This window comes from Drosophila santomea, chromosome 4 (genome assembly GCF_016746245.2).
Source record: "Drosophila santomea strain STO CAGO 1482 chromosome 4, Prin_Dsan_1.1, whole genome shotgun sequence".
NCBI classification, from domain to species: domain Eukaryota; kingdom Metazoa; phylum Arthropoda; class Insecta; order Diptera; family Drosophilidae; genus Drosophila; species Drosophila santomea.
In genome coordinates, this window is record NC_053020.2 from 155579 (window position 1) to 179978 (window position 24400).

General features: G+C 35.6%; 3 protein-coding genes across 8 annotated transcripts; 1 reads left to right on the forward strand and 2 right to left on the reverse strand.

Moving 5' to 3' along the window:
• Positions 1 to 197: 197 nt before the first annotated feature.
• On the reverse strand, positions 198 to 9683 carry LOC120454829. Of its 2 annotated transcripts, none has more exons than XM_039640296.2 (4): positions 9662 to 9683; positions 9339 to 9510; positions 7994 to 8047; positions 198 to 7598 (listed from the first exon to the last, which is right to left on the reverse strand). In XM_039640296.2, the coding sequence occupies exons 2-4, from the start codon at positions 9499 to 9501 to the stop codon at positions 1000 to 1002; spliced, it is 6816 nt and encodes a 2271-aa protein (XP_039496230.1). In that variant the 5' UTR covers positions 9502 to 9510; positions 9662 to 9683; the 3' UTR covers positions 198 to 999. The 2 variants fall into 2 exon arrangements, with proteins under 2 accessions (XP_039496230.1, XP_039496231.1); XM_039640297.2 differs by lacking the exon at positions 9662 to 9683 and adding an exon at positions 9596 to 9639.
• Positions 9684 to 11837: 2154 nt separating this feature from the next.
• Positions 11838 to 17032, reverse strand: LOC120454891 (ADP-ribosylation factor-like protein 4A). 5 transcript variants are annotated; one of them, XM_039640532.2, is made up of 5 exons: positions 16875 to 17032; positions 16701 to 16820; positions 16544 to 16641; positions 16386 to 16488; positions 11838 to 12499 (listed from the first exon to the last, which is right to left on the reverse strand). In XM_039640532.2, exons 1-5 carry the CDS (start codon positions 16938 to 16940, stop codon positions 11948 to 11950), a joined length of 939 nt encoding a protein of 312 aa, XP_039496466.1. In that variant the 5' UTR covers positions 16941 to 17032; the 3' UTR covers positions 11838 to 11947. The 5 variants fall into 5 exon arrangements, with proteins under 5 accessions (XP_039496466.1, XP_039496467.1, XP_039496465.1 ...); XM_039640533.2 differs by having other exon boundaries at positions 16701 to 16804; positions 16875 to 17010; XM_039640531.2 differs by having other exon boundaries at positions 16872 to 16998.
• Positions 17033 to 20683: 3651 nt separating this feature from the next.
• LOC122756531 lies at positions 20684 to 22523 on the forward strand. Its single transcript, XM_044006496.1, has 4 exons — positions 20684 to 20985; positions 21253 to 21483; positions 21558 to 21902; positions 21965 to 22523. Exons 1-4 carry the CDS (start codon positions 20684 to 20686, stop codon positions 22521 to 22523), a joined length of 1437 nt encoding a protein of 478 aa, XP_043862431.1.
• Positions 22524 to 24400: the final 1877 nt, after the last annotated feature.

Genomic DNA, 24400 nt, shown 5'->3' on the forward strand with positions numbered 1-24400 from the left:
CCCACACTTTTGAAAAACGTTTTGATATTTTTTTATAAGTCTTCTAAATTTCTATGGATACAATTTTTTTTTGCACTTCCACTAGCTGAGTAACGGGTAGGCGGGGAACTCGACTATAGCGTTCTTTATTGGTTTAAATGAATTAAAATACCTGAAAACAACATAATATTTTTTATTGAAAGAACATATATACATTTTTGTTATAAAATATTCGTAGCCTTATTAAATAAACTCATTATTTTACATATATACATTGAGCTCGGTTTAAAGCATTGGTAAGCAAAATAACCAATAACTGAAGAAAAAAGTTGTAAGTAACTTCAAAAAGGTACACAGTTGTAATTATATGGATTATTTTGAAAAGAATTTTATTTAAACTATAAATTCTTGGAATATATTTTTTAACGTATTCTCAAAGACGTATTCTCAAACGTATTCTTAAAGAGTCCAAGGAGCTACATAGTTAAAACATTGTAAGCTTATTAATATACTCAATCAAAGAACTTACAATGGGTCATCTTGGTAAGCGGTTATAAAAAATGTCGGTTATCTTAGCCAAATTGCAATGTAAACGAATCTATTATCTACATTGTCACATTTCTTTATTTCAACATTAACATTTATCTCGATTTATTATATGTATATGCATTGCAATATTTGAGTCTTTTTTGGGCGATTAATGCGATTGTCAGAAAAAAAGCGAATCGAATCAGTTTTAGTTTTATTATGATGTTAAAAAATTAAACACGTTTCGAAATCCCATAAATGGACTTCTATTATGAAATTCAGAATTGCTTAGTCTGTTGCGCATAGTTGGGTATTGAAGAAGTTCCTAGTGATACTATATTTATCTTTGACTAGTATTTGGACATCTTGCAAAGATTGGCAGGAATTATTTCGCTTACGTTCTTATTTATTTGTTTTTTTTTTTTTGTAAAATAAAGTAACAATCTGCCTTTAACTAATTTAAAGAAGCATAGGGGTTTTTAAATTTATAAATTAAATAACTACAGATTTTATTGATGTTGTCATCGTTGTAGATTGTCCATTAGAATTCGCAAACCAAAGATGCACATCACCTACAATGCTTTCTAATGATGCAGTTTGATCGGTAAATTCGTTAAATCCAAACTCATTTGTCAAAGAACTTCTTAGATCTTTTAATATTACATTTTTTTCAATCATATTTTTGCTCTTTTCGGTGTTAGAAACATAATTCATAGAATTTGTTGGCTGTATTTCTAAAATTGCGTGCCTTTTCTGCAATGAAACAGAGTGATCATAATCACTTCTCACAGTTGACAATACAGTACTGAATTCGCCGGGTCTGCGGCCCGATACATAAAGTGTTATTACACTGGGTTCCTGATGCTTACTTCTCTTACTGCCACTGCTTGTTTTTCGTGATTTTTTTCGATGGCTTTTGGTTACTTGAGGCTCATTACTGACCGACACCAAATCCGAATCATATTCAATAATGTCGATGGCATCCGATTTTATTGAAGACCGAGTCCCATCGTCCAAAATTTGCAGGTTTTCACCTAACAATACTTGTGACGGTGTAGTATTTGATATAGCTTGGGCGAGTGACTCCTGCTGTTGCTGAATAAGTAAGTGCTGCAATAACAAATTATTTACATTAGCCGCCGGTCCAACAGTATGCACACTTTGAACTGATGGGATAGTGTTAATTATGGTATCCACACTATATTCTGTAGCTGTTATAGTCTGTGCGGTAGTGTCATAAACAGTAGTTAAAATCTTTTTTCCTTGAAATGTTACTGGAAGAATAGTAGACTTCCCGTCGAATATTGTAGTAACATATGTGGAAGTGTGGGTTCGATACTCAGTGATAGGCTCAACAGATGTGGGAATTGCAGCGGATGGGACGTTTTGTTGTCCGACAGCCCCAATCAAGGGATGAGCAGGTAAATTTAAGTTTCCTAAAAGCAATTGGGAAAGTAAAATGTTGGCAAGCGGTGCGTTTTCAGTAATTTGAGGCTGTATTGTAGTTACAATGTACTCTACAGAATACGCTGTAGATGGAATAATATGTGAAAAGGATGTCTTTCTTCCTCGAATAGTGGTTGGTGTAAAAGTTACAGAACTTGTGATAGATTCATGCAATAAATATTTTGTTTGTTCGGTAGCCCCAGCAATATTTATAATAGACGTTTCTCGATTTAGATATGTGGAACTGATCCCGTTTGTACCTAATACTACTGCAAACTCATTTGGACCCACAATCTCGGTGCTTGATTTAGCAGTGACAATGTTTTTGTACTCAGTTACATGTCCGTTTACTACAGGTACTGCGACCTCAGATGGTATAAAATGTGTAACTGTGATACTTTGAAGTTCATTTTCCACGGATTGTAAATCAGATGCGTATTCGATTCGATTTCGACCACGACTTCTTCCTCTATTTAATGTATTAGAATTCAAGTTTCGTGAACGGGATGAAGTGGATTGTCGCCCGTTATCTAAATTATTTTTGTTATAGTTTGCATAGCTTTTTAGTCTACGACTATTTGAACTTCCAGAATTCCCAACAGGGCGTCTTTTTGAAGAATTTCCACTTGCTGGTTGACGTCGAAAGTTATTAGATGCAGTGCCTTTTAAATTAGCATCTTTCTCTCTCAACGTAAATTGTGGTCGCTTTGTTGTCGGTCTGCTTGGGCGAATCGATCTATGATTGGTTCCTGTTGTTGAGTCTACGGTTGATGCCTGCGTGTATAGTTGATGTGACTGGGGAGAATGAAATCTTGATCCAAATCTAGAACTAGACTTATCGCGATGGGTCAAGATAGTCTCAGTATTATCGTCGGAGTCCATAAGCTTTGACTCAACTTTGGTAGTTACTGTCTGGTTTTGTCGACGAAATCTGAATCTATTTCTCCTTACTGTATCCGCTTGCCGACGCACTCGATATCTAGTGGTGAAAAAAGCAGCATTTTTATTAGACCGCTTTCTTCGATGAATAATTTCATCATTCATTTCATCTTGTTCCTCGACACCTTCATATTCAAAATCATTGTTAAATACACTATCGTTTGTCCTAACTGCCTTAAGGTTTTCATTGTTTAGCTGACTTTGAAAAAGGCTTCTTGGCGGAAAAAGTGTGTTTTGTGGTCTTGATCTTGGATGAGGACCAATAGGTCGCTGAAAACTACGCGCCCTTGGCTTGGCAGTCGTTGTTGTTGTACTACTTGTAGTTTTTGGTCGGGGTGATAGCGGGTTTCGTCTGAGCGAAACTGCTGGCGAATTGCCAGTCTGTCGAATTTGAGGAGTAAATCCACTGGGCGAATTTATGGGCCGACGAAAGCGCAGTAACGGGCTGTTGTTATTGTTATTGATTCCTTCTTCCACATTCACTACTTCATCGGTTGAGATATTCTCTTCATCGCTACCTTCCGAGCTTGACTCCGCAACGATCGTTGTGGACTGTGTCGGTCTATAGATTGATACTAGCCCTGAGCTAGTTGGCTTTATGCGTAACCTTGAGTTGGTTATAACTCCAGACCCACGAAACACAGGAAAACTTGATGATCGATAAGAAATATTAATATTTTGTCGCCTGGAACTAACGATGGGGCGAAAAGCTGAAGCAAACCGGGTCTTTGATGGTAAAAATGCGTTGCTAGACTGAAGAGTACCATTCGCTTCGATTAAATCTGACGATGACTTACTTGGTCGCCCAAACAGGCGCCTGGATAACTGACTCTGCGATAAGTTAGGCTCGTTGGAATTTATTGGAACATTAGAAATAATACCCCTACGAGATGTGGCATATCTACCTGTTGATTTTAACGCAGGTGTTGCCGTTATAGTAGGTGTGATGTCGGATCTTGTAATAATAGTAGCGCTACTAGGGACTAGTGTTTTTTGTTTTGGTGCGAATGTGGGCCGGTTTCTTGAGGCAAACGGCCGAATTACTGGTGCAAACGGTCGTTTTGCATTTTGTGGTGAATGATTTGATATCCCGTCAATGTTAACCAATTCTGGATTACTGTTTGTCAGGGGTTTATAAGCAACAGCTGTTTTATCATTTTCACTTTTGGTAGATTCTATTATTTCAATTAAGTCAACATTTTTAGTATTCATATCAGAAATTTTAATGCTTGTCGGGAGCAAAATATGGTCAGACATTGTTTTGTCAAAGAAAAAACTAGATGTACTTTCAATTATCTGCGCGTATCGATTGTCTATTACAGTTCCTATAACTCGAGACTGGTATAAGGTGGTTGTACTATTTTGTATGCGTTTTCCTTCAATAAGCCTTACTAAGCCCGTTTTATACAAATTTATGCTTGATAAGCCGTCATCAAGGATGTTGCCAAAGATGGGCAAGTTAGATTTTTTCGACTGGTCAACGTGTAACCTTGATGTGCTACTGGTTACTTTAATATCATGTCCCTCACTATTTATTGACGACACAATTTCCGTTGTAAAATACAAAGTACTTATTTTTTCAGCATCAATTATTTGCTTAAAATCATACAAAACAACATTCGGATTATGGGTTTCGATTGGATTTTCAAAATTAGCAATGGGCTGACTTGGTTTGATCATGGTTGCATCTGTGACTTCCATCGGATTAGACATTTCTTTGGATGTCATTATATTGGTAATGGTTTCGAGACGCGAATCAATTAAAGTCGCATTAACGTCGTACGAAGTAGTATAATATGTATATGTTGTATAGAATGTGGTAATGTCAGATTTGGAATCCTGATTATTTTGGGTATTGCTATCAGTCGCGGTCGACCAACTTGACACCTCATCTGCTAATAATGACTTATCGTTAACGGCCAAAGTTGTACCATTACTGTGTTGTATTACATTGGATAACGTTTCCTCTCTGCTTAATGTTGTAATCTCCCCATCTCTAGCCAACTTTGTCCAATAAGTAAATGTTGTAAAATAAGTAATCGGGAAAGAGGAATCCTCTACACTTATTAATTTTGTGGGCTGCAAAGTTTCGGTAGCTACATTGGTAACAGTCTCATGTCGACTTATAATACTTGTTTCATCCCCTACATACATGGTTGTATAAAATGTAAATGTTGTAAAACTGGTTTGTAGAAGAAACGTTGCTGACGGTATAATCTCCTCTGTGTTACTTTCCGAACTTACTTGGTCTTCAGGGAAATTTTGGTTAATAAAACTAGCGGGACTTAAATCACTTACAATGCTCGAGTTTACTCTTATTCCAAATGTCGTGTTTTCTACGTCATAGATTTTATTATCTACTAAAGAATACAGAGATTTTAAAAAAGTTTTTGTTGTAGTTTTGGAATTGCTGATACTTATAATATTAGTTTGATAGTTTGGCTCATTGTTGGTAATATAATTGCTGACAATCTCTGTTCGTGATTGTACGGCAGTTTCGTTATTTGTAAAAATCGATGTATAATATGTATACGTTGTAAACAAGGTCTTAGTATATTTTAAATCGTCGAGATAGGTGGTCATCATCTGTTTAGAACTCTCAGCGGTATTTACTTTACTTTCCTGGGATAATAGACTAGCAATTTCATCCGGTATAGTATACTTCTGCGAAAATGCAGTCCCAGAAATCTGGGTTTCCTCTATATAATTTAAAGTGTTGGATTTTAATTTACTTTCAGGCAAAAATGTTGAGGAAACGATGTTTGTTAAAACTTCAGTGTGGCTAGATATGGTAGTTCTAGACCCTTCAAAGAATGTGGTTAAGTAAGTATAAGTTGTATATAGGGTTTTATATATTAGGTCAACTTCATCACTAACACTTTCATATTCTTCATCTTCGCTTTCATATTCGTTTTCTGCGGTCACCTCATATTCCTGTAAATCTTGAACCGTTGTTTCGTCTATGTCAGTATCTATTAAATTAGTTGATATGAATTCTCCACTCGACTTAGTAACAGTATCGTGGGAAACACTGATGATATTTAATTCTTGGTTTTGTTTTGATTGTGAAGCTTGTATGCAATAATATTTGGTAGTCTCTACAATTTCGTAAGCACGAAGTGGATTAGCATTAATAACAATGGTATCCCTACCACTATTTTCCTTGTTTGTTTTGTTTGCCTTAGTCATTTGAGTAAGGAAAACTTGTGAAGTTGTATGGTTGCATAATTCCTCAATGTTACGATTTTCATTACTTGTTTCAAACACTTGATTAATATCCAAGCTGCTGTTTGTAATGTTTATATTAGTTTGATGTGTCACGGTCTCATGGATTTTATCACTCTTTGATATTTGATTAAGTTTAATAGATTTTATTTGGTTAGCGGAATCCAATTTTAAGCTCGGTGAATCAATAATCCTATCAAAACTAGTGAAGGGATCATCATCAATAAACACAGTTGTAGCGCCTTCATGCTTTGTAATGCTAGGTTCAAGCTGCTTCGTTTCTTCTTTCAATATAGCGTTAGTAACATTAGAGGGTGATATAAGATCCTTAATAGGATTGGAGACCAATGGAACTATTTCTTTAGATAACACCGAACTGGCATCCTGCTTTTCGTCAAATAAATTGAAGGCAAATGTAGTTGACGGGTTGTTAGGTTTCAAATCAAATAAGTTTTTCGAATAATTTTGATTAAATATTTCACTTGCACTAATATCAGACCCTAAATCTGCATATTTTTGGGAACTAGTACCCATTGTTAAAGTTCTCTCAGCTTTTTCAATAGTCTGAACGATTTCTTGGGGAATTGAATCATGATGTAAAGTGGGCTTGCCTGTTATTGATGTAACGTGTCCGTAATGCAGGCTGCTTTTTGTAGTACTAGGAGAAAAAACTATTACGCTATCACCGACAATGGTGGTAAAATCAGCGAAGCCGTAATACGTAACGGTAGCTAAGATTTGCTTGCGGGCGGATCGATTTTTTTGGTTATGATCTTCCATATTTTTTTCTGTATGCGGTTGCATCAGGCGTTCATATTTGATTTCTTTAATTGGAACATGTGGGTCGATCTCGAATTGGTTTAACGTCAAAGTAGTAAAACTACCGTCAGGCCTATTAACTGTATATGTCTGCAAATGTTTAATTGATAAAACCTCTCTCAATCTATTCATTTCATCTTTCTTTTTTAAGTCAATCTTCAACGTATCGTTGCAGTCATATTCCATAGATGTTATTATTTTTTCATCTTGCAAAGCGGGAGCTTCTAAATCTTTTATTTTTGTGCTTTGCTCGATCACAAAATCCGTATTACCCACGAACTCTCGCTGATGAACACCTATACTGTCGTCAATACTCTGCCAGTCAGAGTCATCAAAGTTAAAAAGATCGTTGTGGCTTTGTAAGAATAGCGGTGTTTGAAGAGAAGCTTCTTCACCTACCCAACTAGTAACCACAGAAGGGGCTAAATTTTCGTTTTCATAAAGAACTCTCGAACTCTTTTTTAGGTATTGTGCGTAAAGGCGACCATTATTTAAAGTAGTCCCCAAAATCTTGGTGGCAAATTCTGTTGTTATTCCGTCCTGAATAAATGTTCTGGCAGTTGATGTTAAAACACCTATTTCTGGGCGGACTGTTAAGAACCTTCCATGAAAATCGGCCACATGCCCAGATTCGTTATTTACCAAGAGTACCGTGGTAATATCTAATCATTTATGAAGAGATTGGCCAAAATCAGTCATTAAGTATAATAGTAATTACAGTAAAAACAGAAAAAGCGTGAAAGTCATATATACACATTAGAAGAAACAGGACCATATTATTTTGTGCAGGCGTAAGATAAAAGATAAAGTAAGTTAATGTTTCCAGAATGTACATTCCAAAAGTTGGTGAAATCATAGAAAGAGATAAAGAAAATAAAAAAAGAAAATATTTTAAATCATATAGTACTATATATGTAGTTGTAAAAATATACTATGAACCAATCCTTAATTCGATTACCATATTAAAATGTCTAAACTAAGAGCACACTTAAAAATGAAATAAGTTATTAATCTTTAACTAATATAAGAACAGCGCTCTTTGTTTCAAATTTCTTACCATCCCCGGTTATTGCTGGCAAACTTGGTGTCGGACTCACATGATAAGACTGATCTGTAAGTATATTAAATAAATGTTTTAATTTATTTTTTTTTTCTTAATGCTTGGGTTTATGTATGTTAGGATCTAGGAAGCTATATTAAAACAAGAGAGAACGCTATAGTCGAGTTCCCCGACTATCTGATACCCGTTACTCAGCTAGTGGATGTGCGAAGAAGAAATTTCAACACTGACAGTTTTTGGCGGTTTGTGGCCGTTAGAGTGGGCGTGGCAAAAAGTTTTTTGGCAAATCGATAGAAATTTACAAGACTAATACAAAAATGAAATAATATCAAAACATTTTTCAAAAGTGTGGGCGTGGCAGTTTTGGGCGTCTTGTGGGCGTTAGAGTGGGCGTGGCAACATGAATCGACAAACTTGCGCTGCTTCTATGTCTCTGGAGTCTGTATGCTTAATCTCAACTTTCTAGCTTTTGTAGTTCCTGAGATCTCAGCGTTCATACGGACGGACAGACGGACATGGCCAGATCGACTCGGCTATTGATCCTGATCAAGAATAAATATACTTTATATGGTCGGAAACGCTTCCTTCTGCCTGTTACATACTTTTCCCTTTTACTCTACGAGTAACGGGTATAATTACAGAATTGGCACGCTATTTTGGTTACAGAAACATTTATTGTCTCAAAAGTATGTTTCACAGCGTTGCAAGCTTCATCAGCATCAACAGCCTAGTCGATATACCCATGTTCGTTTTCACTTAAACTCGTTTCACAGTTTTAAAGCCATCTGAACTAAACTTTCCCAAAAATCTTTTATTTATTGCAGGAAGTCGAAACGGGCCGGGTCGAACCAATATATCACACAGCTGCCATTGTTTTATAATTTATATCATCATTGTTTTCAATTATAAATTTTTCTTATTCGTTACAAAATAGTTTTTCGACTATTTTCAGTTTTAATAAATACAAAAATAAATCATTACTCAAAGATTTTGGTCATAAAGTGTTGTTATTTTTAAATATAATATTAGCTACAAGACGAAGCTAATCAATAAATCCGAATACACATATTTGTACAGCAACAATAAAATTTGGCCCACCGCTATGTTTGCTTATATCTTTTATGAGATTTCCACTTATACCACGGCTTAAAACAGGTTTTGCTTGTCAATACCTAAGGTAGCCAGTTAGACGCGAATACAACGAAAATTACATGTATCCGAGGCTTAGATATTTCAAAATAACCACAAGGTATTGTTTCCGCGAAGCTTTTAAGATTATATAATATTTGGAGAAATGTACGGGATACATTGCGATCAGTAGAGCCATTTTCGTCATACTCACTAATTGCTTGGGAAGTTTCGATGTGGACCATAGTCAATAAGATTGTGGTAAACATTATTAAATGGTAATAAGTAGAATATATCATCCTTCTTGTAAATGTTGAAATGTCGCATTTTTTATTGTAAATATCCGATATTTCGTTGTCTTCACGTGGCTGAAGCATTTTAAGTTTCTTTAAAATGCAAAAAAGAAAATCTCTAAAGTAAGAAATATTAAACAGATTCGGCCTTATAAATTAAATTTGTTAATTAATGTACTTCTCATAAACTTATAAGACACCAATTTGATTTTTGAAATTAATTAAAAGTTTGAGAAACACGCACGTCTATCTGAAGAAACGAAAGCCAGAGAACTGATTTCACTGGCACAATAACAGACTCATCCGGTTGTTACTATGCGGTTAAGCTACACAAAGGTGGTTAGGCTGGTTTCGACAACTTCAATAGTTCCCTTTTAGCAAATATGTTATATGTTTTGATATGATATTCCCTACATATGTCAATAATCATATAATTTAAAACTTTTTAAAAATCAATTAGGTGAGATTAGACGAGTTAATGAATATTATAATTATGAAACCATTATTACTTATAGTCAAAACTTTAAAAGTTCGTCGAATCTAAAAAAACAACTTAAACTTTTATATCCTTTATTTTATCTATTTTTATATTTTATCTATTATTATACCCAGGCCCGGCGACAGGGAATACGGGCCGGGGGGAAACACCCCGTCCCTCACCCTCCCCTGTCGCCGGGCCTATAAGATATAAGTTATGTTTCCGTCAAAAATCCGGGCCCCCCTCAGAAGTCCGGGCCCGGGGGTAAACTGTGGTGGAATCTACCAAATGGTGGAATAAGGAGTTCGGGGACTTCGGTATCTTGCTATCGGTCTTCGGTATGTTAAAGCATCAGTAAGCATCCAGTTGAGTCTAGTTCGTTCCAAATAAAAGTAAAAAATGAGAACGGGCGAGTCAACCTCAGTTTATGAAAGAGGTTTGCGACTAGCGGAACACACCAATGAAAAACAGGCTACGGAAAAAAATTTAAAAACTATTGAAGCTGGAGGCTGGAAATAGAAAAAAATGTATTTAATATAATAAATTAATTATTATTATTTTTTTTACGCGCAAGTCCTACGACCACATTATGAACCAATAAAGTTCAAGTTCTTTCTTTTAATTTGTTTAAAATAAAATAACTTATACAAAGACTCTTCCTCTTCGGATAGGTTTGTGTACTTGTGAATCCCCTTGGAGGTATTGAACCCATTTTTTATTAGACCAATATTCCTTTCATCAATGTTTCTGCGCTCTTGCATACTTTTTGGTACCCCTTTTAGCTTTAATATAAAGATGGAAATTAGACTTATCTTACCATTATCATTTGCGTTTCATATTTACACTCAACAACGTTTGGAAATCCAAAATTTTTTGAAAAAGTAATTATTAAAACAAATTTATAATTCATTTTATATTTAATTAAGTGAACTATCTCAACTGCCTTTTGTTGTGTGTTCGAACTACATTTTATCAACACTCATATTTTGTACTTTTCTTAAACCAGCAACTAACAATGATGGGAAAGTGGCAACTAAAGTTTGGTGCAACTATTCGTATCCGTTCCACTTTAATAACTCAAATTTTTTCTGCCAAATACTAAGAACCTATGTTACGTTATTTAATTCTTGCAATCATTAGGAGCTTTTATCGCGAAACATCATTCGTCAAATGTAATTAAAATATCATATAAGTATATTTTAGTAATTATAAGCCATTTCTTCAACTTTAATTCTTTCGCTGCATCTACCTAAATCTTTAAAATCTATCTTATTCGTTGATTGTAAGTACAGGTAAAGAAAATAAAAGACCAATAAATTTCAAAACTTTTCTACAAATTGGAAGAACAAATAATATAAAAAAATAAATTTAACAAGAGAAAACGCTAAAGTCGAGCTCCCCGAATATCAGTTACCCATTACTCAGCTCGTGAACAAGAACTTTTCACATTTTTCTGGCATATTGATAGAAAAAGGAAAAAAAAATTCAATGAATATAAATTAATTAATTTTTTAAAAGTTTGGGCGTAGCAATTTTGTCGGTTTGTGGGCATTAGAGTGGGCGTAGGGTAATGAACATGCGCTGCGTTTTTGTCTCTTACATCAGTATGCATAATCTCAATTTTCTAGCATTTATCGTTTCTGAGACCTCAACGTTCATACGGACTGAAAGTTGAACATGGCCCATTCGACTAGGCTATTCTTTCTGATCAAGAATACATATATAAATTTGATATGGTCGGAAACGCGTCCTTCTACCTGTTACATACTTTTCATCGAATCTAGTATACCCTTTTACTCTACGAAAAAACCTCTTTGCTTTTGGCACCCATTGGAACACGTTTGAAACCATTAGTTTTTGCACATCATCTAATATTTAATGCATTTATTATGCTAATTTCAAAAATGTTCCTGTAAAATGTACAGTAAGTTAAAAAAGCATATTTACATTCTAATAAAACATCAATAATTTGTTTTTTTTTTATTTCATTGTGCTAAAATAAATAAATTTATAAACACTTTTTGACTGCCAGACTGTGCTTGATTAATTATGCTAACATTTTTTTTTATGTGACTTATTAAATTTTCGGCGTTTTAAAATCATATCATACAGAGCGTCCAAACCTTCTTGGAGACCCTCGCCAGTTATAGCACAGGTCGGCTGTATATACCACCCCCTAAATTGAACAGAACTTGATGAAGCCCTGTTAATTTTTTTGTTATGAAAACCATTTTTAACATCTTGCTGGTTTTTTTGATCCAATACAGTAGAATCGTTGTGATATTGCGGATATATGAATGCTGTCAATTCTTCTCCGCTTAACGTGGAATTGTGGTCATTACTATCAAGTACAGGTTTTATGTGAATCATAGTAGAATGCATAGTAGAACTTTTTTTCTCTTCTAAAGATTTATCTGTAATACTTTGGTTTGAAACGCTACAGCCAATTAAATTAATTGTGGAAGAAGAGTCCGAACTTGAAGGCATTGATATATTCGGCACCAAGTTATAAAGTTCGTTTAGTCCTAAAAGTTTTTCCAGCTCCATTGCACCACAAGCGTTGGGCAGATCTTGCTTATTTGCTAGTATCAGCACGGGAACACCCTTTAAAATAAACGAAAATAATAGGTTTAGGTTTCATATTTTATCCAAACTACATATTAATAACTTTATTTATATATAAATACGTAAAGAGCGAAACCGCTGATATCACGGTGGAAAACACTGCCCGTAGGAAAGTGTGAAAAAAATCACTTAATAACGAACATGAAACAAAACTCCTAACTAAGCCCAAACACCAAAAGGACTCCAAACCAAGACTTTGAAAAAATAGGTCTCGGAAAAATTAAAAATTTGTGGAAAAATAAACCAATTCGGTTTAGCTTCTACCTTTTTACGTTTAAAAAAAATCTATCAGTGTCTGTCCATCTGAACGCCTAGGGGGTTACACGATTATTCCTTTAAAAATTTATTTTACTTATCAAAATTTCGGATTATTATTTACGGCTTGAATGAAAAAAGGACATTGGCAATAATCCACATTGCGACAATACCAAAAGATAATATATACAATATACATATGTACATTTTTGGAAATTAAACAAGACGTGACTATGTACAAAGGGTTGGCCTTTGTTGCTTATCAGTGTCGTACACCTTCGCGGCATGGAGTCCACCAAGTCCTGGCAACGTTTGGGGGGAATCTGCTCCAATGCATCCTGCACAACTTGCCAAAGCTGAGCTTTAGAAGTCGGGCAGATTTTTTCGACACGTAATGTTTTATGTCGCCCTACATGTTTTCGGTCGGTTTTAGATTGGGAGATTGTGCTGGGCATGGCAATATGTCTATTTTATTTTCCGTAAATCAATTCTTAACCGCTTTGCTTGTGTGTTTAGAATCATTATCCCGTTGGAATGTCCATATTAAGGACATATTAAATGTAGTATAAGACAGGAAAACCTTTGTAAGTATATTTTCATATACGTTTTGGTCCATAATACCATCAATCATATATTTGAAACTCATACCATAGTGTGAAAAACAAGCCTATAACAAGATATTAGGTCCACCATGCATGACAGTCTTAAGTGTGCGGTTTGGGTGGTACCAAAGACATTAGAATAACAAGATGCGTAACGCCATACGATTTTTTTGCACACGATTTTTTCGTGGTGGCTTTTCAAGTGGCTCCAGGCTCTCTCGAAATTTTGTTCAAAAGCCAGTGAGCGGAGAGCTCTAGAGCCAGCAGCTCTCTTGTACGCATACAGCGACAGCTGACCACTGTATTGGTGCACACGTATGCACATGCATTGTAAAAATGACAAAATATGCCCTTCATTTTAGAAGTTCTTAGACTTTAAATCTATATTATTTTTTATAAATTGCCACCACTTAAAAACTCTAGTTTTGCATTGCCTTAACATAACAATTATTTAAATTCAACATAGAAATAATAATAGCACAATCTATGTACCTAATAATGCATAATAATTTTCAAATATGATTTTATATTAGAATAGTTTTCATTAGAGTATTCAGCGTGCGACGTGTGAAAAATATAAGACGTCAATGATTCTTCGGTGCTTATGTCCGCACTTCGTGCATCAATGAAATCAATTTTCCAATAAAGAGTTTCCATATTTTTATTTATTTTATAATTAATATTTTAGTTTATGAATTATTTTTATGAAATATTTTAAATGTAATTCCTTTTTTTTTTAAATTCTTTGTTTTAAATTACAGTAGTCTTAATAATTTACTTTATATACATTTTAATTATTTACTATAGATATTTTGTCAAATTACTAGTATAAAAATTACCAATTTTCAGTATTTAAAATGCAAATAAGATTCACTTAAATTTTATTTTATTTTGATATTTTTAAAAGAGCGCGCAATTATGGGTGGTAAGAAATGCTCTACGAGTAACGGGTATAAAAAACTTCTTTCAAACCATAAGAGTTACGAATCGAAATTGACCAAAACATTAATCAAATTTGTTTCTTAGATCAAAATTGATTTCGTCCCTAAAATCGTCTTCTAGCATAAGCACGCACACATGCACACGATCTCCTTTATTGTTTTTACTCATACAAGCAAGACAATTCTATTTTTAGATTTTAACGCTCACGATTTTAGGCGAGCGAAAAGAGAGCAATTTTGGTCGTCACCAAAAAAGTGGCTGCATAGTGCAAAACCAATGTATGGCCGTTACGCATCTTATTATTATAATGTCTTTGGTGGTACTCCGTATTTTAGGTCGACTAAAATACTGTCAGGAATACCGGTTCCACCAAATAGCATTATTTTTGACTCATCAGATCAGAGGATATTACGCCAATTTTAGACTAGCCAGTTTAATTGGGTTTAGGCGAAGTCCATTCCTGTCATAATATACCATCGATAAAGTGGGGCACCTTTCGTGGGCTCCAGGCACTTAAATTTTCACTTAGTAGTCATCGTCATAGTAGTCATAGCAACGTCGCTGATTTCCAACTCAAAGGATAAACGGATAAACAAGTAAAGACTGAAACGAACTTTGCGTCAATCCTCTGTATCTGTGGTTTCTTCTTTGGAGCATTGCTGTCTATTTTAATTGAAATAGAATTTTTTTTAATATACTAATATACTTTCTAACATACTTTCAAATATACTAATCAACTTAACCAAACTCACTTTTTACAAAATATTGACCATTTAGGGACTTTTCGTTGGACAAATCCAGACACTGCTATTTTAATGAACAGCTCAATAGTTGTGAATTTGCCCAAGAATTTAAAAATAATAATTATAACTTTAAAAACTAACGTAATTCTCTATTTTTTTTTCTATTTATATAGTCCATTTTAAAAATAAATATTTCACTTTTTTTTTGTAATTATCGACTAAAAAATTGTTTCAACAATTAGATATTACTGATGTTAGAGTTTTAATTCCTGACTTCTAAAAACGAGTGTAGCGGTTCGTTCGCAATCGTGATTACCGAGTGAAAAATACATAAGTGGTTTCGAGTTTTTGGATCAAACCTAAAGTGGCTACGCGCGAGATGGGTCCTGGCAATATAAGCCCAAAACTATTCGTAGTACGACATTTAAACTTTGAGATAATATTTTTCAATAGTATAGCTTTCGAATTTAAGAATAAAAAAATCGATTTTTTGAAAGTTATCCGTAGAGTGACCCCCCTTAACAGATGACATATTACAACTTTAATATGATTTTTTCCCTCTCACAATGATTTTATGGCATAAATACATACATTGTCGGGTTGTGGGCATTAGAGTGGGCGTAGGGAAATGAACATGAGCTGCGTCTTTGTCTCTTACATCAGTATGCATAATCTCAATTTTCTAGCATTTATAGTTTCTGAGATCTCGACGTTCATACGGACTGAAAGTTGAACATGGCCAATTCGACTCGGCTATTGTTTCTGATCAAGAATAAATATACATTTGATATGGTCGGAAACGCTTCCTTCTACCTGTTACATACTTTTCATCGAATCTAGTATACCCTGTAAATCTAAGAAAAAACCTCTTTGCTTTTGGCACCCATTGGAACACGTTTGAAACCATTAGTTTTTGCACATCATCTAATATTTATGCCCCCCTTAACAGATGACATATTACAACTTTAATATGTTTTTACCCTCTCTTACAATGATTTTATAGCATAAATACATACATATATAAATAAGATTCGAAACCGAAATTAATTACAGAGGAAGAAGGAGACGGTATAAAAAGAGAAAAACATACATATGATATTAGTTGCTGTGCAGCACAAACATGTACATATTTAAACAAGCAGGTCCTACCACACTCGGAGGTATCACATTAAAAAAAATTAAATGGTAAGCGATTTCGGTAAGATTGAACTATTAATTGTCAGAGAATTTAATAAATAACTAGCCTTACATTATTTTTCTGATAACTAGCATCAGCGGTTTGTTCTTTAACACAGAGGTAAGGTAGAAATTGGGTTTTCTTACCTGGTTATCAGGACATTTAGCGGTACGCATTAGCTCCATCTTAGCTTCTTCCATTCTTTCTGTATCAACAGAATCAATAACAAACAAAATGCCATCAGTGCAACTAAAAGCGATTTAATAAACCTTTACTCTCATTTAAATAATTTGAAATATAATACCGTGTATAACTTCGCCAAAGTGGTCTTAATTTCTCTTGTCCTCCGACATCCCAAACCAAAAAATGAACTCCTTTTGCTTTGCCAAGGGTACATTGTACCTAATATTATAAATGTCGTTTAACATTCTAAAGAAGCTGAATGTTTGAAACACACGTACCTTTTCGCAGTTAAATCCAATAGTTGGCACTGTATTTAAGTACTGATCAAACTTAAGTCTGTATAATGCCGTTGTTTTTCCCGCAGAATCCAAACCTAACATAACTACATGCAGAGTTCCCTTAAATCCGAAATAAGTTTGTTTTATATATACTAAATAAATTTGTGGTACTACCTGTGATGGCAGTGCATCCAAAATATTTCCATTCTTTACCAAAGGTTTTACCATCGTAGCCCCCATTCTCTTAAGAAATATTGTCGATTTCACATTACTTCTGCTCCATTACATTTTTGTTTAATTCGATAACATAAAATGTTAGAAAGGTACCGATTAAATAACTTGACGTAGCTTAAATTACACAGTGCTCCCACTATGCTCAAATTGTAAAACTTTCTTGTCTGGTATCGTGTATTGCTTATTGTACTTAATAGGGATTGGAATTAATTCGTAGCGTTATATGAAAGATGATGCTAGCCAACTATTTATAGTCACACAAACAAAAGTATATACTCTCCAGAAAGCAACTGACATAGCGCATCCTCATCCACATATCAAATATGTAAAAATTTCTGCCTGAAAATTTTTTTTTGCGGGTAGTGGTACTTTATTATTTTAACGTTGCACGATGAAGAACCGTGTTAAACACACTTCTAGAGTTGTCAATCAATCTGGATGCGTTTACTAACCTTCGAAAAGTCGACTCCAATTGATGAGATTCTTATTTTAAATTTAAACAATACAATAAATTTATTATTTTGGATCTATACATTCTTTGAAAATTTGTATATTAAATTTTTTAATGTTTGTTTTTTTTATATCCTGGAAATGTTTAGATAAAACTTAGTAAAAATTTACCAAAACGGCAATTAACTTAGACTTATTGTAGGTAAATAATATAAAAAATTAATTTTGTATTACCCGTGGACTGCATTTTTTTAAACTTTTTTTTTTACACAACATCACCAACTTACTTATTTTGAACGCCGACCAGAAGAAGTGATCCAAAATCTCGATCAAAAAATCGATAGTATCGATGTACAATGGTACACAGTCGTTATATTATATATAATATTACTTACTATACACATTGAGGTATTTCTACTATGTTCCTACAGTATTTTGTTTGATATATATTTTTTTACCCGTTACTCGTAGAGTAAAAGGGTATACTAGATTCGTTGAAAAGTATATAACAGGGAGAAGGAAGCGTTTCCGACCATATAAAGATCTGGCCATGTCCGTCCGTCTGACCGTCCGTATGAAAGCCAAAAACCTATTTGCCACGCCCACTCTAACGCCCACAAACCGCCCAAAACTATTACGCCCACACTTTTGAAAAATGTTTTGATATTTTTTCATTTCTGTATTGGTCTTGTAAATTTCTATCGATTTGCCGAACAACTTTTTGCCACGCCCACTGTAACGCCCACAAACCGCCAAAAACTGGCTGAGTAACGGGTATCAGATAGTCGGGGAACTCGACTATAGCGTTCTCCCTTGTTTTATTTCGCTTCGCAGATTAGTTATAAAACATTCATTAGCATTTAGTAGATGCTTTCCAAATAATAGTATGAGGCGTATTCAGAAAATTTCCTATGTAACGCTTAAGAAAGCTTTCTAAATTAAATAAGAATACTGGTTTCTGAAAGCATTTAGATGCCTTTCAGGAAAAGCTGTTGTGGACACGTTTCAAACCTTTTCTTTATAAACTTAAAAACAGTACATTCTGAAAATAAAATATCAGTTTACCAGTCGAGGGATGGATTTCGATTCATATACTAAAATATCGACATATCATTTTTAAACGTTATATTTGATATCATTTATTTATTTTTATAAAAGAGACTATTGTTGGTTCTATATTACAAAGATATTTGACATGCATTGTCAAATTCTTTATATTTTAAGGAAAGGAGTTAGGAGTTCCAAAAGAAAAATTGAACAATACATACAACTGGATCACGAACAGAAAAATCAATATCTTTGAGTGGTGGTCCATTTAATTCTTTGCAACGGCGCTTTGCAAAAAAAGAAATGCAGCCAAATACTTAATAATTAATAAATAAATGAATTTACCGATTCGAAGGCCCAGTACTTAAGCTAACAGAAACTGGCACAAAAAAAGATACTAGTCATATATTTTTTGTTGGCCAAGATACGGTCTCACAGACTAAAACCAAATTTATAACTATGAGGAACAGAAATTTATGCAATTCCATTTTAATTTAAAAGAAATTGCAACTAAAGCTATACTAGCTGCTGGTGCTACAGGATTAGTTATACATGATTCCATTTTAACAAAATACAAGCTAGATAGTTTAGATTCACTATGCAGACTCCATAGACATAGACGCAGCGAGAGTTTTTCGATTCATGTTTCCACGCCCACAAACCGACACTTTTGAAAAAGTTTTGATAGTTTTTCATTTTCTTATTAGTCTTGTGCATTTCTATCGATTTTTTTTTCGACTTTCGAGTTTTTGGAACGCTTACAAACCGCCAATACTTTTGTAAAAAAATTTTTGTTATATATTTTTCTTTATTAGTCTTGTAAATTTCTATCGACTTCCCAAAAATCTCTTTGCCACGCCCACCCTTATGCCCAAAAACCGTCAAAAACTACCACGCCCACACTTTTGACAAATGTTTTGATATTTTTTCACATTTTTGTTACTTTTGTACATTTTTCTCGGTTATTCTAACGCCCACGTTTGAAAAATGTTTTGATATTGTTTCATTATTGTATTAGTGTAGTAAATTTGTATCGAATTGCCAAAAAACTTTTTTCCAATCCCACTCTAACGCCCCCAATCCGTCAAAAACTGTCAGTGTGGAAATTTCTCCTTCGCGCTTCCCCACTAGCTGTGTAACGGTCATCAGATAGACGGGGATTTCGACTGTAGCGTTCTATTTTTTTTTATGGGTTTCCGTGGGTTTCCAGTACTCCCAATTATGTTTATAACTTTATTTGTTGGAATATATTCTGCTTTTTCTGTTTATTTAACATTATATTTTAATGGCTGTGGATACTTAGAACATTAAAATACTATTTACTTATAAAGATTACTCCCGTTTATTGGGCTATATGTTTTACTCTCTAGAATCCGTTTACATTTTTTACGAGTCCGTTAAAAATTAATATTTAAGCTAAATTAAATATTTTCTAAGAGCTGGGCAGAAAGCCGTAGGTCGGCAGCAGTGATTAGAATAGATCCAGCGCTATGGGCAGATTGATGACCCTGTTCTTCTTAATAAGCCGCAAAGCACGATGTGGAGCTCAGTCGCCATGTCAGCGAAACTACTAGTTATGTTTCTATCTATATAGTGACATAGTGACATTCACATATATAGTACTGTTGGAATATATAAGAATACGCTGAGTGTGCACGCTGTAAATAATCCACATCCGGAGAAAGCGATGCCGCTCTCCCTAAGTGACACTCCAAATCTTCAATTATTGTATACAATCAATATGGCAATCAATATATTTCGTTGCCGAAATAATGTAAACAAATGGACAGCAAGAAATAAAGAAGTGAAAACTATTTATTCAGGTTTTTTTATTTTTAGCGTTGTCCTAAGTCAACTGACGGGACATTAGTTCGACTCATAATACACAAACATTTGACTATCAGGCATGCTCCGGTAATCGTAGAATTGGTGCTCCGGAAATTAAAAGTAAATGCCTGTTTTTATAATAAATCAGCTCTTATTTACTAAGGGAAAAAGCTGGCAAAAATCCTCCATCTGAACCCTCCACGAGGGCGCCGGCTGGGCAATGGGCACTGCATTATCCCGAACAACGGGTAATGCATTGCTACTTGCTCCGTCCGCGGTAATACAGTGTCTAGCTAAGGCAGCGGTTCAATTCCTTCCGCTCGAAAAGCAGGGGGAAATTAACCATTTGCCATGGGTGCCTGGCGGTTAGGCAAAAAACGCAAGTGTTTGGTTCCCCGGAAAACAAACCAAGAGTTCTTTGTGAAATGGAGGAGCAATCCCCTCTGCGTGGGGATTTGACGGGAGCAGGTCATGTCAGTTGCAATGCTTCTGCCACAACAACAACTCAAGGGAGGCTAAGCCACTCAGGTGCCATAGTCGACACAGACTCGGACCTTGAGAGCGTGCAGCTCTCTAAAGAAGAGGAGGAAATCCTTCACCGCTCGCCGAAACCAGGAACCAGCTCCCCGCGCAGGGACGGGCTGAAGCGTTCAAGCCTGGGGATGAAGGCTAAGGCCCAACTTCCCAACATGGCATCAACGGGCGGATTCGCCAACAAGGTGAAGGAGTCGGTTGCCAACAAGAGGCAACGCTCAACCGAGATCGCCAACGCGGGCCAAAGGAGGCAGGCCCTCCCCCCCAGAAAGCGAAGAAGCCCGAGAAGAGGCTAAAAGTCAGTGAGGCGACCTAACGACAATTGATCGTGGCAAGATAACCGAGCCGCCGTGCAAGTTGGTGCATGCGCGACTCGTTGAGTCATTGCTTGAACGAATGGAGGAAGATCCTGAGGCCCCCATGCAAACATTTGTTGGTACCTTGGAATTGTTTTAGACAGCAAGCTGACATGGAAGCCCAATGTAATAGAGAGGGAGAAAAAGGCCACCATAGCGCTATATGCATCCAAGAAGATGCTTAGCACCACATGGGACCTCTCACCCGCTCTAATGCACTGGGCTTACATCTCGGTGGTGCGTCGAACTCTGATGTATGGAGTCTTAGTGTGGTGGCAGGCTATGGAAAAGAAGACATACCACAAGCTCATGGAAAGAACTCAGCGACAGGCACTGTTCTGCATAACAGGGGCGTTGAGGTCAACCCCCACAAAAGCACTCGAAACTATAATTGGAGTTGAACCCCTAGACATCCACGCGCAAATGATCGCAGGAAAGGCTGCACAACGCCTAGTTGCATCAGGGAATATGTCTCTACAAGGAACGGGCATAGTTCAATTTGTAGAGACATGAGCACCATATCTGACTATATGGTCCCCAGAACGTGCCCGGATGTAAGAACAACAACATTCATGGGACCAGACGACTGGAAAACAGGTCAGGACCATGCTCAACACTTCAATATATACACGGACGGCTCCAAGATGGAAGGAGGAGTTGGAGCGGGCATATACTGTACAGACCCTGAAATGAGGTTGTCGTATAAGCTTCCAAGCCAATGCAGCATATTCCAGGCTGAAGTATTCGCCATAGGGTAAGCGGCAGATCTTGCGCAGAGCATTGACCACATGAAGCGGTCAACTTGTTCGTAGACAGTCAAGCGGCGATAAGATCCATGCAATCGTCAGCGGTCAGTTCCAAAAGTGTACTGGCAAGCAGGGAGGCACTAGATATCAGCACGACCACGTCAGTGCGGATCTACTGGGTTCCCAGCCACCAGGGCATCGATGGTATTGAGACGGCCGACGGACTTGCAAAGGAAGGCGTTGGACTGGCGAACGAAAGATCAGAAAACGTTCCTGTCTCCCTTAGAACGCTCCAAAGCGAACTGGAAAGACGGGCCGACACACGAGCCAAAAGCAGATGGAGAAGAGCTTCCACCACCTGCAAAATTTCAAAAATCATGTGCAAACTCAGTCACTACGTGCTGCATCTTATAAGGAAAGACTGCAGACTGTTAGTGGGAATACTTACAGGTCACTGCCTAGCTGAAGCACACGCAGTCAAACTGGGCATTACCGACAACGCCAAATGCCAGAAATGTGATGAATTCGAGGCAATCGAAACCGTCGAGCATCTCAAATGCAAGTTTTCGGCCCTACCAATCGATCCTAAAAGATTTCGAAAACCACGTAACCATTCTCTAGGTCCATAAAGAAACATTCGGACAGCTACGGGCCATATTGGCCTATGCGCGGCCCCGTGAGGGCCTTCCGACCTAACCTAACCTAACCTCCTAAGGGAAAACAAGAGAGAACGCTTTAGTCGAGTTCCCCGACTATCTGATACCCGTTACTAGTGGAAGGGAGAAGGAGAGTCTTAAACACAGTTTTTGGCGGTTTGTAGGCGTTATAGTGGGCGTGGCAGACAGTTTTTTGGCAAATCGATAGAAATTTACAAGACTAATACAAAAATGAAAAAATATCAAAACATTTTTCATAAGTGTGGGAGTAGCAGCTTTGGGCGGTTTGTGGGCGTTAGAGTGGGCGTGGCAAAAAGTTTTTTGGCAAATCGATAGAAATTTACAAGACCAATACAAAAATGAAAAAATATCAAAGCTTTTTTCAAAAGTGTGGGCGTGGCAGTTTTGGGCGGTTTGTGGGCGTTAGAGTGGGCGTGGCAACATGAATCGACAAACTTGCGCTGCGTCTATGTCCCTGGAGTATAATCTCAACTTTCTAGCTTTTGTAGTTCCTAAGATCTCGACGTTCATACGGACAGACGGACAGACAGACGGACGGACAGACGGACGGACAGACGGACATGGCCAGATCGACTCGGCTACTGATCCTGATCAAGAATATATATACTTTATATACTTCCTTCTGCCTGTTACATACTTTTCAACGAATCTAGTATACCCTTTTACTCTACGAGTAACGGGTATAATTATATTTTTATCACATTTTTTGCGATTATAAATATTAGTATTTTGATCAGAACATTCAAAATATATCACCAAATATGGAATGTCATACCTTGTTTGTAATTAAATTTCCAATCGAACTGTGTTTTCAAAAAAAAAATATAATTTTTATCACATTATTTGCAATTTTTGATAATGATTTTGGATTTTTGCCGAAAATCGATTTTCTGTGTTTTTGCGATTATAAATATCAGTATTTTGATCAGAACATTCAAAATATATCTCCAAATATGGAATGTCATACCTCGTTGAGTTCGTAATTAAATTTCCAATCGAATTGTGTTTTCAAAAAAAAATTATATTTTTTTCACATTTTTTGCAATTTTTGATGATGATTTTGGATTTCTGCCGAAAATCGATTTTCTGTGTTTTTGCGATTATAAATATCAGTATTTTGATCAGAACATTCAAAATATATCTCCAAATATGGAATGTCATACCTCGTTGAGTTCGTAATTAAATTTCCAATCGAACTGTGTTTTTAAAAAAAATTATATTTTTACCACATTTTTTGCAATTTTTGATAATAATTTTAGATTTCTGCCGAAAATAGATTTTCTGTGTTTTTGCGATTATAAATATCAGTATTTTGATCAGAACATTCAAAATATATCTCCAAATATGGAATGTGATATCTCGTTCGTAATTAAATTTCCAATCGAACTGTTTTTTCAAAAAAAAATTATATTTTTATCACATTTTTTGATGAAGATTTTGGATTTTTGCGAAAATTGATTTTCTGTGTTTTTGCGATTATAAATATCAGTATTTTGATCAGAACATTCAAAATATATCTCCAAATATGGAATGTGATTTCTCGTCTAGTTCGTAATTAAATTTCCAATTGAACTGGGTTTTCAAAAAAAAAATTATATTTTTATCACATTTTTTGATGAAGAACAGCGCTTTTAAAAAAAACAAGAGAGAACGCTATAGTCGAGTTCCCCGACTATCTGATACCCGTTACTAGTGGAAGGGAGAAGGAGAGTCTTAAACACAGTTTTTGGCGGTTTGTAGGCGTTATAGTGGGCGTGGCAGACAGTTTTTTGGCAAATCGATAGAAATTTACAAGACTAATACAAAAATGAAAAAATATCAAAACATTT